This window comes from Podarcis muralis, chromosome 3 (genome assembly GCF_964188315.1).
Source record: "Podarcis muralis chromosome 3, rPodMur119.hap1.1, whole genome shotgun sequence".
In the NCBI taxonomy this organism is placed as follows: domain Eukaryota; kingdom Metazoa; phylum Chordata; class Lepidosauria; order Squamata; family Lacertidae; genus Podarcis; species Podarcis muralis.
In genome coordinates this window covers 67,688,648-67,707,315 of record NC_135657.1, presented here as the reverse complement: position 1 = coordinate 67,707,315, position 18,668 = coordinate 67,688,648, and the positions used below count along the sequence as shown (strand labels likewise).

At 43.8% G+C, this 18,668-nt stretch overlaps 2 protein-coding genes across 8 annotated transcripts in view; one reads left to right on the top strand and one right to left on the bottom strand.

Moving 5' to 3' along the window:
- Positions 1-310: 310 nt before the first annotated feature.
- The window catches only part of MCM9 (minichromosome maintenance 9 homologous recombination repair factor), a 32,310-nt gene continuing 13,952 nt past the window's right edge, over positions 311-18,668 (bottom strand). For 5 of the 7 annotated variants that reach the window (XM_028723266.2, XM_028723269.2, XM_028723268.2 and 2 more), the window contains exons 7-13: positions 17,853-17,972; positions 7,406-7,580; positions 5,196-5,398; positions 4,789-5,019; positions 4,106-4,188; positions 3,460-3,605; positions 311-3,129 (exon numbers count right to left, since the gene is read on the bottom strand). In XM_028723266.2, the coding sequence (XP_028579099.2) occupies positions 1,677-3,129; positions 3,460-3,605; positions 4,106-4,188; positions 4,789-5,019; positions 5,196-5,398; positions 7,406-7,580; positions 17,853-17,972 (2,411 nt within the window). In that variant the 3' untranslated portion in view covers positions 311-1,676. The remainder of the gene's footprint in view (positions 3,130-3,459; positions 3,606-4,105; positions 4,189-4,788; positions 5,020-5,195; positions 5,399-7,405; positions 7,581-17,852; positions 17,973-18,668) is intronic. The other 2 variants (XM_028723271.2, XR_003705875.2) reach the window with 2 other exon arrangements.
- ASF1A (anti-silencing function 1A histone chaperone) lies at positions 10,927-15,888 on the top strand. The gene is made up of 4 exons (XM_077926055.1): positions 10,927-11,370; positions 12,688-12,807; positions 15,104-15,276; positions 15,464-15,888. The coding sequence occupies exons 1-4, from the start codon at positions 11,262-11,264 to the stop codon at positions 15,674-15,676; spliced, it is 615 nt and encodes a 204-aa protein (XP_077782181.1). The 5' UTR covers positions 10,927-11,261; the 3' UTR covers positions 15,677-15,888.

Here is an 18,668-nt window from a genome sequence, read left to right as displayed (position 1 = left end):
AGTGCACATTTTGTACTCGCTATACTACTGATACTTGCAGCAAGATTAATTTAGATTAGATATACAGCCTTGTTTGGCACTGGATACGGGGAGGGGGACCTTTTTAGCAATTCAAATACATGTACAAACCTGTAACTTTAATGGAATTATGTGCTTTATATAATTGTTTCAACAATTACTGCCTATGCATTTCTTAATACAAAGAAGAACGCTTTCTTTTAAGGGCATCTGTCCAATACTTACTCAGTTTTTCACACACCCATGTGAAACTACTTGCATTTACTAAATAATTAGATCAAGGCAAAGTAGGAACCTGCTAACTGATACTTTATTGAAGGACAGCAATGAAGATCACAGATTTTAAATAGCGTATGTATGGTGCCAAAGCCCATCTCCTCCATCAATCATTTTAAGCTGTGCAGTTTCCTTGGACTGGGCAAAGAAATAAAACCCCTTATTGAACAAATATGTATGTACTCCCCCAATTATTGTGATATAATACAACAATGAAAAAACTAATTTATGTTGAGGGACCTATAGCAAATAATTAAATGAAATTCTCCAGTAAAATACCATGAACCAAACAGCTTTGGGTTATTCTGTATTACTAGATGAACAGAGCTCATTCATAGTCTTTGCACAAAAAGCTGTGGTATGTTACTTACGCCACAAAATGTAAATTTCGCAGCTGGAAGACAATGAAAGGCATAGCCCAAAAGCCACATTCTGAAATGGAACCAGTCTGGGATAAATGATTTGAGGTGCTTTATGGCCTAAGCATTGCAATGCAGCAAGCATTAAAAGGAAGATGGAGAAGAGAAAACTATGCAATAGCTCTTTTTAAAGGCATGATTTTTCTCGGGTGGGAGGTATTAATAGGAAGATGACTATAATTACACCTGGTGGAATCAAGCATTTGTGCAGTAGACTGACTGAAAGAGAAATCTAAATAAAAAAACCTATGCTTCATTGTCAGGGGTTATTCCTCCCTCGGTTTAACCAAGTGGTATCTAAAATATGCCAACAAAACAGTCAGTGGAATCAGACATCTTGGAGGAGAAGAGGAATTATTTGCAATGGCACCTGATCTGGTGCTTGCCTCAAGGCAATGCTCCATAGTAGTCTACTGTCTTCAACACAGTAGTCTGCTAACTCCATAGCTGTCTACTAACTTCTGTTTGAGGACAGCAGACTGGGCGTCCTAAAATTACCACATTTAAGGACGCCAAGATTTAGAAAACCTGTATGTTCTTTGTAATTACCTTGAATCCCAACTAGGTTTCTGTGAATGGAGAGGATCCTTCCATTCACTGATGGGACTCGGATCTAGTGCATGATTCTGCTGGCAGAAAGGGGCAAGGCATTTTCTCCAGTTCTTCATTCCCATGTCTCATGCTGCTTTGGAGAACTGTCCAAACAAGGTTTTTGGGACAGGGCAGGAGGGACGGGACTACAAAAGGAAGGAGAAAATTACTGAAGGTCACTTCTCCTGTTCTGCTGACAGAAGTATCACATGAGTGGAACTTTGCTCAGAGGATGCTTCCACCAGCAGGAGTAAGCTCAGGATCCCAGCATTTGTAAAGAGGCCATTTTGTAGGTTCATTTAGGCAAGATTAAAACAGATTTCATTTTCAGCATTTTGCAGTGCCATTTTGAGGAGGAAGCAGAAGTTCTTTTTAAGATTTCAGTTTCCTCTTGCTTTCTTCATCCCAGTCAAAGTCTAGGGTGGAATCATCAAAATCAGCTATTGAGAACAAAGATTTCCCTGTGCCAGGGCTAGCTCTTCCCAGTTCAAAGCACTTCCTTGAGTGCCCCACACTATTGGAGGTTTGGGCTTCCAATGGCTCCCTCTGTCTGTCCCTGTCCTTACTGGTGACATGCAACAAAACTGGAGACTTTGGCTTTGATTCAGCTGATGGCTTGAAGGCAAAGCTGGCTAATTTTGCCAGTATACTGGAGCACACTTTTTTCGTGTTCGCACCATCTGATATTTCCTCTCTCATTCTTGCCTTTTTTGTGGAGGAAGGGAGTGAATGATCGTTTTGCTCCTCCTCCTCTCTTTGGTTATCACAAGGGCGTTTCTCCATTCTATTATTTCCCACCTTAGTATTGTGTTCCTTGTGGTGTTTCTCAGGACAGCCTTCTCCCCTTGGCTTCCCCACTTTTGACACAGTTTTGGTAGAAGTGTGAGGGCTGCAGACAGTATCAGGCAATTGGGCATGATTTTCATTTTCAGAAGGCCAAGCAAGCTTTGGCTTCTGCTTACGTTGAAACTTGGCTACTTTAGCAGCTGCAGGTCCCAAATCTTCCAGGATTTCAGGTTTAGTAGAACTTCCTGCTTCACCTTTATTTGTTTGGCCTCTGTTTCGCTTTCTGGTTGAAGTAGCAGACTTCTGTTGCCTTAAAAATGTGCTGTGAGGTGGGGAAGCACCTAAGTCTGTTCTGGGGTGTTGTGGAACAGCAGCTGGACCAGGAGAAAATAAAGTTGGAGAACACTCAACCTTCGGATCTGGGGTACTTGCACAAAACCCATTAACTCCTTCAATGTTTTCCCTGTGCCATTTCTTAGAGGCCCTGTGAGTAATCACTAAATCAGGTGAGGTACAATCCGCTGCATTTGGGCCTTTGTCACTTGCTCCTGAAGGTAAGCTTGTGGGCTTGGTTGCCTTCCCCCCATCAAGACTAGAGGCAGCCTGTCTGCAAGCACTTCCCAGGGCTATTGTTGTTGGTGTGGTTTGCTTGGCTTCACTTAAGTCATTTCTTTCTTTAGAGCAGGGTTTGTTGTGTGGGGCTTTCAAAGACGTTCTTGCAGTTGGAGACATTCTTGCAACTGGAGACTCATAAATGCTCTTCTCAGCTTCAGCGCTGCTGTCCGTCATACTGTCAAACCAGCTCAAGCTACTGTCCTTGCTGCATTCACTGGGTTTGCCCCATTCCTTTGTTACTCTGTTATCATCAGATGTCTGGCTGCTTGAGAATATTGGATGCTTATCAGGTTGCAATTGTATATTATTGCCCTCTTGGTCTGAATGTTGCGGACGAGACATCTGCTCTGATTTCTCAAGTGTGCGATTGTTTGAGGATGCCTCTTTGGACTGCAGAAACTGAGACAAATTTTCATTCTGCAATCTGCAAAACAAAAACAAAACATATTTTACAAAAATAAACTACATTTCCCCCTTCCCTGATCCTATGAAATGCAGGATCTGATCCATCTATGTTTGAGTTTACAGCCCTAATTATTTATTTTGATTTTGGTAAGCATATAAGTAAATGAAAGCAACTGTCTAATTACAGAGTTATTATTCGCCACCATGCCTCTTCACTTTGATACCCTGGACAGTAAGTTTATTAGTGGCCATCCTATGCTACTGCCTATTGCAATAGCACATGTGTTGCCTGAATCCACTGTGAATTACAAAGGCTTTTTTTTTTGCCTCCCGTATAAATGTTTATCACCTGTCAAGTCTTTGGAATTCTTCACGCAGAATGTCCTGGAGTTCCAGCTTCTCGAGGATCAGTTTACACTGCATTCGATACTGCTCCAGTGGATTTTCAGGAAATGATGTGTGCAGTGCATTGACACCTCCAAGGAGTGCACCTCCCTACAGGAAAGAAGAAGAGAGAAATACAATGCAAATGAACTTTAATGAGATATGTCTGTGTGTAAACTTATATGCCGTTAAAAGGGTTATGACACAGCACACAGATCGGCAGGTTTTCTAGCACTGAATAAAACTGCTATCAAACTAACCCTGTATCTTTAGCTTATAAAAACAGGCATTTGTACCCTTCTTCAGTGCAGTGTGTGTGGGCACAATGACACACACAAGGACCTTCCATTCTGCCTGCACAAGGATCTCCTTCTTCCCTGATGCCTTGCTCACCATCATGGTTTCAGTAGTGGTGGTGGTAGGACAGTAGAAGCAGAAGACATTTTATTTACAGGCTCAAATGTACAAAACTGAGGGCTAATGTTAGGAATTGTTGAAGATTAGTTCTGAGGTGTGGAAACGTGGTCTCCTTGTTGTGTTGTGAAGCTTGCTTCCGATCACATGTACCACAAAGAACTGTTTCAACTGCCAGTCTCTACAAGGAAACTCACCTGCATTGAAGACTCCATCACTGAAACCACGGTTACTGCATCTTCCACAGTCACAGTATCTCTAAACATCAACCGAGCATGTGCTAAAAACAAACAACAACAAATGTTGCTGAAACTGATGAGCAGATGGTTAGGTTAAATTTATTAAATGCATATGCCACCTATTTAGAAAGCTCTAGATGGAAAGCGATAATGGAATTACACTAGCAACAGTTTCTGATTTAAATCTTTAAAAAGTACTGTTGCACATGACCCCAACCTCTGAGCGGTGTGAGATTCCAGGGTTTCCAGGCGCTTACTTACACCCACCAACTGAAGCACTGCTTACCCATATTAGGGCTCCTGGTGGTAGGTGTAGTATTTAAAAGCCTCTCAATCCGTGTTACAACTCACACATTTGCAAGCCAGAGTGGCCATAGCCTAGCTACAGCATACAATGCTGGGGCATGGAAACCCTATATATGCAGGTGCTGCTGCACTGGATAAAACCCTTTTAGAGGTTCACCATACTGAGTGCCAACAGAAACAAGCATTTGTTGTAGCCCCTGGAGCATTCAAACACGCACTTAGGAGTTTAGTCCAATCAGCTGCATGACCTGGTTCCAGCACTGCCATGAAACGTTTCCCAATTTATTTTGTGTGATGTAAGTGCTAGAAAAGGACGAGGAAACCCAAGCTCTCACCTTCAGCTAATCGTATCAAGCTCTCTAATAAGCGGATGGTGGTTCGCGCAGCGTTCCTGCAATCGCTCTGCCTCTGCATCTGATAATAGCGGACAAGAATCAAGTTGCTTTCATCAGTCAATACCGGCTGCAGGTTCTTTATAAGGCAGAAATATGTTTTCATTTTTTCCATAGTCCACAGCTTTTCAGACACACTTGGGCAAGCTGCATGAGAAGAGTTTGCAGAAAGAACTGCATTAACAAAATAAGACATGGAGTAGAAATCAATAGACTTCATAATGACTACGCCATAGTTGGCTCCAACCCTCTGGTGCACTTATTCTGCATGAGCACAAATGGATATATAGTCTAGGTAGTGTAGAGATTCAGATATATTCTCTGTAACCGATTGCAAAAGCCACTGCTACCTTTGTTTTCCAGTATGAATGAGGAAATTATGCGATCCCATTCTTCATTTCTTGTATCCAGCAATACCAGGACAAGGTCGAACCTGCTAAGGAGAGGGCTGCCAAGGGCGATGTTCACAGAGACAGATTCATTAGGGTCATACTGCCCCTTTGGATTGGTTGCTGCCAAGATAGTGGTCCTTGTGTTCAGCTTGCACACTAAACTGAAGAGAAACATGATCGATATTGACACAGAACTATGTTATGCCACCACCCCACTGCCCAAAGGAACACTTTCAGGTACTTTCCATTTTGAACCTTCCCTTCAGAAATTTCACATAGGCTGAACGGATGAGAGAAAAAATGAGGTGACAAACTAGCTAGAAAGGTTTGCGGAACCTAATGCAAATAAAGTGTGGTTTTGGATGAATGTGATGAACTGCAAATATAGATAACAGATAAGATCAAGGGCCAGCAAGGAGCCCTGTCTGGACTGGAGGCCACATCTATAATTTTAATTGGCAGTAAACTAGAGTTGCTAATCAGCCAGCATTAGATCAGTAAGCTTGCTTTGTCAGGTAGCTAAAACTAAAGTCTGAAAAGCCAATTTTAAAAACCTGAATACTCCAGATTCTGCTCATAACCCACCCAGCTCCATCCTCCCTCTTTGTAGAAGGTCTCACTACGTAGCATCACCGGGGTGGGGAGGGGAAGGATTTTTTAGATCAAAAGTTGACAATCTTAACACTGGGGGGGGGGGGAAATGCATGCTCTCTCCTACGCAGGCAAATGCAAACTCTCTTACACTGTTGTCTCTGCCACTTGCACACATACACCTGTTTGATGCACAGACATGTCTGTGTTCTTCCACTTGCAGGCACACTCATAAATACACAGATGTTTGCAAATGTACACAATCTCACTATACAAACTACCACGATCATAAGAACGGTGTCTATAACAACATTTAGTTTGGTGCAATTTCCCCCCCCCCGCCATCCCTTAATTCATTTGACCTTGACCCGAGGTTTGTTTTCAGAGCTACAGAAGGGTGTTTTGTCGAAGTAAGCATAACTCTCTCAGTGCAGACATTTAGACAGCTGTTCTAAATCTGACTTCGAAGTGATCTATTTCCAGTTGGTGCCATCTTCGCTCTTACCTCATTGTACTGAGAGGGAGCAAGTACAGCACCAAGAATCTTAGCTTTCATATTTGTAGTACATAACATGGGAAAAGTATTTTGACTCTTAGCCAGTAACAACAGAGATTCAAAAAAGAAATCAAGAATTGACCCCCACTCTGTAATGCCTTAAGGATGTCTAAATATGGAAGTGAAAGGTTGCAGCCCCAGAACACATACTTGGAATGGAGGAAAGGTCTAAAATTCCATCTGCAGCACAAAACAACTGTTTCATTGCTCTCCTGACTAAAAATGGTTTTCCTTTTTTAAAAAAAACAACACTGAAAATAGTTCCCAATAGTGGTCATTTTAAAGTTGTGTATATGTCTGGTCTAGTACTGGTACAATAAGATGCAAACATAGGGTCAAAGAACATAATTCCCTCCCATTTTTGTGGCTTGTAAAAGCTGAACAAGTACACTTAGCTCTTGCACCTTATGAATGTTTATTCAGAAGCCAAGCCCCACTATGTTCAGTGGGGCATGCTCCCTAGTAAGGTAAAAGGTAAAGGATCTCTGGATGAATACGGTAAGTCCAGTCAAAGGCGACTATGGGGCTGCGGTGCTCATCAATTGTAGGGATAAGTTTCACCTCTTTACTGCAGGAAGTTGGGAAGGTGGTGAGACAAAAAGGGAATGAACAGCCAGTCAACAGAAGCTGTGTTTTTCCCTACCTGGTAGAGGTCTGATAATTGATGGAAGTACTTAGCACTGACTGCAGTGGCTAATACCTTGTCATATAGCGAGAACAGCTAAAATTTTGAGATTTGCTGGGATGGAATTTTATACTCCTTAGCTTTCTGGTTTCATGTATATTCCTGGGCATACGCCAGTTAGGCTGGAAGCAGATTAAAAAATAAATAAATTCCCTAGAGAGTTTAAAAGAAGGTCCATTGCTCATTCTGCTTTCCCTTCTGAAAAACGGACTGCAGGTTTCTGGCTTCTTTGAAAACCTACAAAGTTTGTTTGAGCAGACCCTCATGCAACAACAATACAAGAGTGGTGAAATAAATTAGCATCCATGGCCCTTTTTTTAAAAAAAAATTACTTACCCAGCCTTGGCCACGCTGATGGTCTGTTGTTCCATTGCCTCGTGAATGCTGGTTCTGTCGTGTTCCTTGATGCTGTTAAACTCATCAATACAGCAAAGTCCCCCATCAGCCAGCACAAGGGCTCCAGCCTCCAAGTTCCACTCTCCAGAGTCTTTCACAGCAGTCACTGTTAAACCTTTGGAACAGAAAAGTGTTGTTTGAGCAACCCTGGCTCAATCTCATTTGAACAAGGGTTAACAAGGGTCAGCCTAAAAAAAGTAAAGGTGACAGTAGTACAATTTCCGGTGAAGACAGACCTGGTACAGCTAGTGCCTTTTGTTACCATGAAAGTAAAGGTAAAGGTACCCCTGCCCATCAGGGCCAGTCGTGACCGACTCTAGGGTTGCGCGCTCATCTCGCTCAAGAGGCCGGGAGCCGGTGCTGTCCGAAGACACTTCCAGGTAACGTGGCCAGCGTGACTAAGCTGCATCTGGCGAGCCAGCACCAGCACCGCACACGGAAACGCCGTTTACCTTCCCACTAGAAAGCAATCCCTATTTATCTACTTGCACTTAGGGGTGCTTTCGAACTGCTAGGTAGGCAGGAGCTGGGACCGAACGGCGGGAGCTCACCCCGCCGCGGGGATTCGAACCGCCGACCTTTTGATCGGCAGGTCCTAGGCTCTGTGGTTTAACCCACAGTGCCACCCGCGTCCCCTGTTACCATGAAACTTCCTCAGAATTCCCTATGGAAGTTTAGTGTTTGTTTGTTTAAAAAAATCATTTTCTTAATTAACAAGGCAAAACAACAACTTACTTACCCGAGTACATGCAGATTTAAAAATAAAATAAAATTAAGAGGTGGGCAGCCTGCTTGGAGCATGTGTGAGGGGGGAAACTGGAGAAACTAGTGTTATGAGTTTTTTTGGGGGGGGGGTATGTATTGGTATGTGTAGGCTGTATGCCTGAGCCTCCTTCTAATTTCTGGATCCAGCACAGACTCAATTCCTGGAGGAACCAGTCTAGCTTCCTGATGAGGTAAGTATGGGTCATTAAGGTAACAAAGGAAGTGGCTCTGTACCAGATGAATAAGGGGTGACCCCCCCCCTTCAACTCACTGGTAGTTAGAAAGACAAAGGGCAGAGTTGAGAGTTATGTGAACTAGCAAGTAGAAGCAAGACTGCAAGCTGGGCAGCTGGGAGACAGAACCATGCCTGATTTCTGTTGGAATACAAGGCTGTGGCTATGAGAGAAGACCAAGACCATTTGGGGGGGGGGTGTTAATGCTGTGAACCTCTACATGTAGGCTCAGGTTGAATATATGTGTAAGTAAACCATATAACATAGAGACACCACATTCTCCACTGTCTCTCATTCCAAAAGAAACACAAGCCCTGAATAAGTGTGTGGAACCCCCGTAATCTCGCATTGCTCAGAGACTGGGGTGGTGTGCAATACCTGTCATTCAAAATGCAAACCAAGGATGGAAGCCAGACTTAGTCCCTTGGCTAAGGGACCTCCTGCAAGTTCTCTCTTTACATTACACCTGCCTGCACCCTAAATCTGATATGTTATCATTCATGATACTATATAGTATAAATAGACTAATGGAAAATCAATTCACATTCATTTGTCAAAGGAAACTTGAAATTCAGTTGCATTTACGAAAGATAGCACAGCAGCAGTGCATCCTTATCTCTGCTGCTCTGGTGGTTTCTTTTTTGAGTATGTTGCTGTCTGCTGAGCTACGCAAAGGGTGGATAAGTTCTGGAGCAATGACTGTTGTACTTATCAACAGCTGTGGAGTGCACTTGTGCAAGTAAACACCTGGGACGCTGAACCAGGGTAGTAAGTTAAAGAGGTGCAATTGCACCATTAAAGCTTTTTATGACTCACATGTGTGCAGCAAGAAATCCAACCTGGGACTTCCTCCTCACACTGCAATTTAAAAAAGAGCTGGCATGTGAGTGACAATGCCTTATAAGTCACATGTCCATAAGCCACACAATGGCATGATTTAAATGTTGTAGTGCAAGAGAACAACCACTAGGTGGTTCCTGTAATTGCCATCCCTAGTTTGCCCCTCTGGCGGTTCCATAGAGGCTTCCTGTGCGAGCCAACAAGCAACCACAAGAAAACGCCACCTATCACTAGAAAATAAAAAAATGCTCCTGTTACCAACTGCCTGAATCCTATCTTTCCACAACGCTACAAAAACATAGCATATGTTTAAAACACCCAGTGAAAAGGTAATTAGCAGTAACAATAACCTGAGCAGCAGAAAAAAGACAAAGGGATAATCAAGGCAATCTGAAAGACCTCCAGGTCTGGCATCTGAAAGTTAGCAAGAAAACAAAGGCAAACTATGAAGTCCCACAGTTTTGATGCCCTTGCAGAGAAGGCCCTGGCTCATGTTGCCACCTACCGTGTTTCGGAAGGGGAGAACACACAAAAGCAGGGCCTCTGGAGGTGTCCACAATACGGCATTAATGCATATGTGGACTGCTGTGTGTGTACATAAGTACAATTTTATGCCTCCCAAATCTATCCTGATGTTTCCCATCCAAAATCCGAATTCAGTCTGTGTGTTTTGGACAGAGTGGGGAGGGGAGGGAATTGCTGCCACTTGGATGAAGACATCATATAGACACCACACACAAAAAAGACACAAACAGCTTCAAGTGCACTTTAAAATTCAGTGTGGACAAGCCCTCTGAGGAGGAGCCTGCACTTTGGTAGGTTTATGTGGGACCAGTCAATCCTTAAGCTAACCTGGGCCCAGACTATTTGCCTAGGGTTTTAAAAGTCAAAAACAAAGACTTTAAATTGAATCCAGAAACCAAGTGGGAGCTATTTTGTAGAACAATCTGAACCCTGGCCAGGCAGTGATGGACCGATGGAGTGGCGTAGTCCCTACATTCACGGTCTTGTTCCACACGTTAGCTGGGGTAGTAGTCCAGCAGATCTTGAGCTGGCTCAGCCCCTCCATGGGGGGAGGGGGGCTTGTGGTGTGTTTATGCACTTTGCAGATCACCACTCTTTTATTCCACACTTTTCAATGCACTCCTCACTTTCAAATTCGCAAAAAAAAAAAAAAGGTCTGTTTCTTTTTAAAAGAGGATTTGTTGCACTAGGCCGAGTGTGTGCTTTAATCCACTTTAACTGCACAAATCCATCCCACAGAATACTGAGAGGTATGGAGGCATCCTAAAAGCACATACATGCAATCATTAGTTTAAAATAAAGCCCACCATTTATTCCTTTTTTGGCGCGGGGGGGGGGGGAGAAATCAACATGGGAAGCACCACTTATAAGCAGTGGTTTTTTTTGTTTTTTCTTTCCACTTCGCTTCAATTACGCCAAGACCCCTTCTTGCTAGTTCACTTCTCTCAAGAGCTTCGCTCTCCAGCCCTTTCACCCTCCTCTGGTCCAGCAGGTGGAGCGCCAGCTAAAGCTTCCCACTCCACTCGGGCTACGGGAGCCCATCTTGCTCTTTCGGGGAAGCCTCGGCTGCAGGAGGAGGGCCATAGCTCAGCGTGCAGCCAATCCGCGCCAGCCCTGCCAGTTAACAGAGCAGAATGGGCTGTAGTTTAGTGTAACAGGAAAGCTGCAAAACAGTGTGGAGTGCTCTCGGTGCAACATTAAAAAAGAGAGAGGAAAACAAGAAAGGGGAAGACGGAGAAGGGCGAGTTTTTGGGTGGTGCTTTTTTTTTTTTTTAAAGCAACCCAAACCTCAAAGTTTCCTAACTCTCAACGTGCTCGCTTGCCGGCGCTGGGGTTCGCGCCCTGCAAAAGGGGAGCCCCCTGGACTTTTCCCGGGCTGCGGTAACACGCCGCGACTATTGTTTGCGGGTCTCCCCTCCCCCCCTCCCCGAAATATGGCAAAGGTTCAGGTGAACAACGTCGTGGTGCTGGACAACCCTTCTCCTTTCTACAACCCTTTCCAGTTCGAGATCACCTTCGAGTGCATCGAGGACTTATCCGAAGGTGAGTTTGCCCGGGGTGGATTTTTCGCCCCCTCGGCGCTGGCCAAGCCCTTTCGGGCTATTTCCCTTCCCAGGCTTAAAGTTTGCAAAGGCCTCGCTGCTGCTGCTCCCTCTCCTCCTCCACCTCCTCTGCATCTGGCATGACGGAAGGACGGTGGGCTTTGCAGCCGCTGCCTCCTTCTCTCCCACCCAACCCGGCAGCGCCCGCACCCAGCCCAGCTTCTCCGGTCTTCCGCTCGCGAGGAAGGGAAGCCTTTAAGTTGCAAGGAACTTGTTTGAGCGCTGGGAGCAGCCATGTTGCCAGCATTGTGCTGCTGCTGCTGGGTGTTGGAGGGGGCGGCGGGGCGCGTACGCGAGAGAAGGAGGGCTCAACGGAAACACCTCGCACGCTTCGGGTTTTGGTGGCGGGAGGCGAGCCGGGAGAAGCTCAACTACCCAGTGCAAAGGAACCAAAGGGGTGCTACAGATGGGCGGGGGGGGGGCGCTGAGAACACCTGCAAGTTAAGTGGTTTCCACTCACCCGCTTTTAGTGCTCGCACGAAGGGGTGTGTGTGTGACATGTTTAAAACCCTTTAGGGGAAAAAAGCAACAGAATTTTAATGATGCCTTTTTTAAAAAAACGTTAAATGGCCTTAAAAGCACTTCTGGTACTACTTTACGTTTGCATAACTTTTTAATTGTGACACCCCTTTCAGACGGAAGTTCGCTTTGGAGAACGCCCTGGAGGTTTGTAGTGGGTGTTTTGTTTTTCGTCTGGATAGCCTAAAAAGCCTCTCTTCGGACCTCCACCCTTGCCCCCTCCCGGGGTAGTGAGGTCAGCAACACTTTCCCTACTAGAGGTAGCTAGCAACTTCTGCCGCCACCCTTCAGAAACGTCTTTGCCCTAGGCGGGCAGGAAGAATACTTAGACTCCTCCAGAACTTGCTATCCTAACCTACTGTCTAGTGAAGTCCTGTTGAATTCAGCAGGGTTTACTCCCAAGTAACAGGTTAGGACTACAGCCTCAACTACTGAATATTACGAAGTCATGCAGTAATTGAGCAGAATGCTACAGTTGTCTAGAACAACACTTAAAAGTGCTAGTATCAACAAACCTCTTCAAAACAATTTTTCAGTATTGTAAAACATTTCCTTGGATGTAAATACTAATTATTTTCAGCCACCCCTGCTGGTTTTCAGTATTTGCTTTCAAATAAATTTAAACATCATCAAGTTAATGTCAACTGGCTTTACTAATGTTAAAAGGCTACAATGATTTTTGTGTGTTTTATTTTAGGTAAAGCAAAAGTACTAAAAGGTTTTTCTTCTTCTAATGTAGATTTGGAATGGAAAATTATCTACGTGGGCTCCGCAGAAAGCGAGGAATACGATCAAGTTCTAGATTCAGTTTTGGTGGGCCCTGTTCCTGCAGGAAGACACATGTTTGTATTTCAGGCAAGTCTGCTTTTAAACATTTAGGAAATTCTAAAGCATTGTGTGTGTTTATGTTCAGATGGCTACTTTTGCAACAAGCAGTCACAAATTACATATGACTGAAGTTCAGCACTGCCCTTTGCTTTAAAAGGGTAGCAAATCTAATGTTTAACCCAAGGCTGGACAGCTCTTTCTTTGGGTACTGATTTTTAACCAAGAACATGGGGACATACATATCCAAGCGTGTGAGCTATTCATCATAAACAGTAAGTTGGCTCTGCTCTAGAAGAGAGAGAGTTGCTACAGAAAAATTGTTCTGGGAATAGAAGGGAGGGAAATACTGTATATAGGGTAATAAATTTAATTTCAGTAGTTTTTCTTTTTCTTTTTTTTTTTTTAGTGTTTTAGAGGAAAGATTTTTCATGCATTTTTCATGAATACAGTAACATAAGCTATGTACATGCAATCGTAGGTAATATTTTGGCCATCAGACTTGTAACTGCTCACACTGAGTATGAGTTAGATATCACCAAACTTTTCAGGAGAGGCTGTGTGTCCTCCTGCTTTCTGACATGCAAGTGGTGGGTGTGCAAGATACTGACTTCTTTGTAAATGTGCCTGGGCTCTGGAATTTACAACCCTAGGGGGCCCATCTAGCCCAGTCTCCAAATCATCAAGAGGGCTGTAAAGGAATGCCATTTTTGTAGACTGCTTTTAACATTATCTGAACCCATGAGTTAATTGTTATACGTTGCTTCTGGTCACCTCCTTAACTGGTGGCAATATGGATGCATACATAAAATTTGTAGGCCTCATTGGGACTTCTGGGGGGCCAAAAATCTGCACAGAAATATTAAGAGCACACAATGCTTTTTGGGCAGAGTGTTCTTCAGGAAAGGGGGAAACAAGTGCATTTAGAGGCCACTGAACACTGTGTGACTTGCAACTGCAGCACAGATTGCACTTGCTAAGCTAATACAGTGGTGCCCCGCAAGACAAATGCCTCGCAAGACGAAAAACTCGCTAGACGAAAGGGTTTTCCGTTTTTTGAGCCGTTCTGCAAGACGAATTTCCCTATGGGCTTGCTTCGCAAGACGAAACGTCTTGCGAGTTTGTTTCCTTTTTCTTAAAGCCGCAAAGCCGTTAATAGCTGCTAAGCCGCTAATAGCCGTGCTTCGCAAGACGAAAAAACCGCAAGACGAAGAGACTCGCGGAACGGATTAATTTCGTCTTGCAAGGCACCACTGTACACTCTAGTTCTGTGCGTCTCTCTGCAAGGGGATTATTACACAGTCACGTAGTTGCATTTGTATGTAGCTGGTTTTAACCATGATGTGTTCAACAAGCCAATGTTTTGTTTCTCCAAAGTTTGGTTTGTTACCCAGTGGCTCTTGCCTTGTGCCTCTGTAGCTTGGTGTGTGTTTAGTCTGGAGCTACTAAGCAGACCATGGTTAGGTAAGGCTGCTAGGTTCAGACATGACAAACAGTAGTTAAAACAAACTGTGGTTTGTATGCCGACAACAAACTGGCTTCCCATAATGGTTTGTTGCCAGGAAAAAAATGATTAGTCTGCTGGGCAGGGTTCAGATATCCAAATGAACCATGGCTGAACATTATGTGCAGATGGGGTGTGTGTATGTTTATGTACAGTGGTGCCTCGCAAGACGAAATTAATCCGTTCCGCGAGTCTCTTCGTCTTGCGGTTTTTTCGTCTTGTGAAGCACGGCTGTTAGCGGCTATTAACGGCTTAACGGCTTTAAGAAAAAGGAAACAAACTCGCAAGAACTCGCAAGACGTTTCGTCTTGTGAAGCAAGCCCATAGGGAAATTCGTCTTGCGGAACGACTCAAAAAACGGAAAACCCTTTCGTCTAGTGAGTTTTTCGTCTTGCGAGGCATTCGTCTTGCAGGGCACCACTGTAAATAGCTGGGTGAATCCACACAGCTAAAAGCTGTGATGTTTGCTCTTTTGGGTAAAAAAAGTAAGGCAGATTGGGTACAACCTGGTTTGTTTTACTAAAGGAAGTCCACAAACAAACAAAAATCTAGTAACAAGTTAAAAGACCTCACAAAAATAAAATGAGCTTGGAATATAACTAATCTATATCAAGGAGCTGAAACAATTACAGGATGGTCTTTGACTGAAAACCTGAAGTATATGTCTTTGAAGATTAGAACTTTTGTGCTTCTTAGTTCAATCGGCATCAGTAAGTACTGTGCCAAATCTCTTTATCTTGTGAGCATAGTGGTTTTCTTAACAAACAAAAAAAGTGGGAGAGTTTTGGTCAATCTTGTGTTTTGTTTTGTTTTTTGCTGCAGGCAGATGCTCCTAATCCAGGACTAATTCCTGATGCAGATGCTGTAGGAGTCACAGTTGTGTTAATCACCTGCACCTATAGAGGTCAAGAATTTATTAGAGTTGGCTATTATGTGAACAATGAATATACTGAAACAGAATTGAGAGAAAATCCTCCGGTAAAGCCAGATTTTTCTAAGGTAGGAGTTATTATGCTTTGCTTATCTATTAAAATACTCTTGTTACATAGAATTAAAATGCTAAGAAATAAATCAGCAAGTCAAATTTTAAAAAGAGGTTGTTCTGAATTTGTTCTAAGACTGCTTCAGAAGTCAAGAGTATCTGATGCAACTCCAAAATGTTGATGTGAATGTCCTTGTCTTGCAGCTCCAGAGGAATATTTTGGCATCTAACCCCAGGGTCACAAGATTCCACATTAATTGGGAGGACAACACTGAAAAACTGACAGATGCAGAGAGCAGCAACCCAAACCTTCAGTCACTCCTTTCTACAGATGCACTGCCTTCTGCTTCAAAAGGATGGTCAACATCAGAAAATTCACTAAATGTTATGTTAGAATCTCATATGGACTGCATGTGACCCAACTTACCTTTCAGCACTATGTATGTGTTAGGATGTAGACAGACAGCACAGACACACACAGACACACAGACACCATCACCAGAAACGATTTCCCGGGAATTGCATATTCAACATGTGAATAATTTGTTTTAAAATCCCCACATTCTGTAGAAAGTTTATAAGGAAAAAGTATTTGAGTGGATGTATAAATAAAAATTATTTTTAAGTAATTCTGAGGGTTTGCTTAGTCCACACTAAGTATGTTATTAAAACATTTATTTATTTTTTCTCCCCTGCAGACTGGGTGGGGGTTGAGGGAAATACAGGAAGTTAGATATCTCATAGAATAGTTGGAAAGTACCCTGAGGATCATCTAGTCCCGAAATGCAGGAATACACAACTGTCCCTTACGGGGATTGAACCTGCAAACTTGCCGCTGTCAGCACCACACTCTAACCAACTGAGCTGAAGAAGTTAAATCTACTACTTGTTCAGTACACATGGAAGACTATTCTAAACAGCCTCTGTTTGGAAAGCAGGAAGCATAGCATAAGCCACAGCTGCCTTTTCAAGGCACATATGACTTAACAACACGATTTAGTCCAGCATCAAAACGTTTGTGTGGAATACTATTGTGCGTGTACTGTGAGGGTCCCCCCCCCCCCAAATACGCTGTTTGTGGCATGCCATGCAGTGTTACCACAGAAAGAAATACAGGACTAAAATGTTTGTGCTAGCCTAGATGCATGTCCTCTTGGGTCATGGACACTAAACTCAAATCCTCCACCACACCAAAATAATAGTCACGTGCATTACAGTAGTCCTCATCAAGCAATCAGGCTTGTAAGTGCTTAAGTGTAAGTTGTGGTTTAAAAGATTTATCAGCCTGCCAGCCACATACTTACTTGGTCTGAGACAGGGTCTTACGCTTTGTAGACCTCCCACACACTGGCCCATTGCATGAAAGATGATAAATAGAATCTAAAGCAAAAGAAACTGAAGGTGCCTGGGACAGCATCAGGAAACCTCTATATGCACACAGTGTGATTATTTTATCTTTGATGCTATATATCGTGGGAAGGAAGGGGATCTGAGTTCCTGGGCCAAACAAGATCTTAAATGTCTCATTGGGAGATAAAAGTGCATTCTTCTTAAAAAGGTAAAGGGACCCCTGACCATTAGGTCCAGTTGCAGACGACACTGGGGTTGCGGTGCTCATCTCGCTTTACTGGCCGAGGGAGCCGGCATACAGCTTCCGGGTCATGTGGCCAGCATGACTAAGCTGCTTCTGGCGAACCAGAGCAGTGCACGGAAATGCCGTTTACCTTCCCGCCAGAGCGGTACCTATTTATCTACTTGCACTTCGTGCTTTCGAACTGCTAGATTGGCAGGAGCAGAGACCAAGCAATGGGAGCTCACCCCGTCTGCCAACCTTCTGATCGGCAAGCCCTAGGCTCTGTGGTTTAACCCACAGCGCCACCCGTGTCCCATATTCTTCTTAGGTCTTCCCAAAGAGAAAACACAACTGGGCCAAAATATTGGAAAAGGTTCACTGTGACAGATGACATTTATTCCAGTTATGCCCAACTGGCAGTGGCCTCCTGGGGTCCTTACACAGCCGTGCTCCATGACGTAATACTAGATAGACACCCCGGGTTCATCCAATGCAGTTGAACTTCAGGAGGTATGGGACAGACAAAAGGAAGCATTGTAAAATATAAACTGGGTTTTGCTACAACAGGGTGTGAAAATATGGTCCCCAAGCTCAATGGCTTAAAAGGGAACAGAATGCTGGACTAAATGGACCCTCAGTCTGATCTAGCAGCACTACTCTTACGTTCTGAAGAGTTCTTTAAAATTAAGAGCTTGCAAATTAAAGTTAGGGCATTCTGTGTGCAGAGCACATGTTCTATCGAGCCTTCTGGGAATAAAAAGATTATGTTTTGTCATGTATAGATACACCAACATCTTGAGGTAGGACTCAAAACACAAGCCCTGTTTCCTACAGAGTGCTTTTTCCTCAATGCACTATTACCAAGAGTTATATTGCATGTGAATAAAAAAAAAAATCCACTCCTTCATTACAACCTAAAGATGTAGATATTTTCAGAAGGTAATTGTCAACTGCATCCTCCCCCAATATAAACGAAAATTCCAACCGCAGTTGAACGTGCATTTGGATGCCTCATTTTACCTGCGCTTGTGGATCCAATTCCTGCTGTAAGTACAGAACGCGGAGTAATCTTTACTGCGTATTTCAGAAACTGAGACTTCCCTGTTCCAGGGTCTCCAACCAATAAAAGATGTGATTCACCTTGCAGGGAAACAAATGCACAAGTGTTTGCTAAAGCAGCATTTTAGATTAAAGTAAGTATTCAGTGCAAGGCCAGAGAAATAATGAAACAGCAGAAATATGATGCCAATATGCCTGCCAATTCCCAATCTTTAAAATAAAAAGCCTTACGTTTATCCTGCTTTCCATGAAAAGATGGCCACAAAGTGGCAGTTTTATCATATGTGCTTGAATGTAAAGGAAGGTAAAGGGACCCCTGACCATTAGGTCCAGTCGTGACCGACTCTGGGGTTGCGACGCTCATCTCGCTTTATTGGCTGAGGGAGCCGGCGTACAGCTTCTGTGGCCAGCATGACTAAGCCGCTTCTGGCGAACCAGAGCAGTGCACGGAAACACCATTTACCTTCCCGCCAGAGCGGTACCTATTTATCTACTTGCACTTTGATGTGCTTTCGAACTGCTAGGTTGGCAGGAGCAGGGACCAAGCAACGGGAGCTCACCCCATCGTGGGGATTCGAACCGCCAACCTTCTGATCGGCAAGTCCTAGGCTCTGTGGTTTAACCCACTCAAAAAACAGAAGGATCTCACCCAGCTGCCCTGTGTGCTCCATCTGCTCTGACCCCTGAACCAGACATGCCCACGTGTATTGAATACTACCTGCACAGTCCAACCCTGAAACTGAACCCTGGATACCAGGATTCAGATTACCACTCAGC

Coding starts and splice junctions, on each gene's coding strand:
- ASF1A (XM_077926055.1), top strand. CDS start 11,262: ATGGCAAAGGTTCAGGTGAACAACGTCGTGGTGCTGGACAACCCTTCT. Junction 11,371..12,687: donor CATCGAGGACTTATCCGAAG/GTGAGTTTGCCC, acceptor CTTCTAATGTAG/ATTTGGAATGGAAAATTATC. Junction 12,808..15,103: donor CATGTTTGTATTTCAGGCAA/GTCTGCTTTTAA, acceptor TGCTGCAGGCAG/ATGCTCCTAATCCAGGACTA.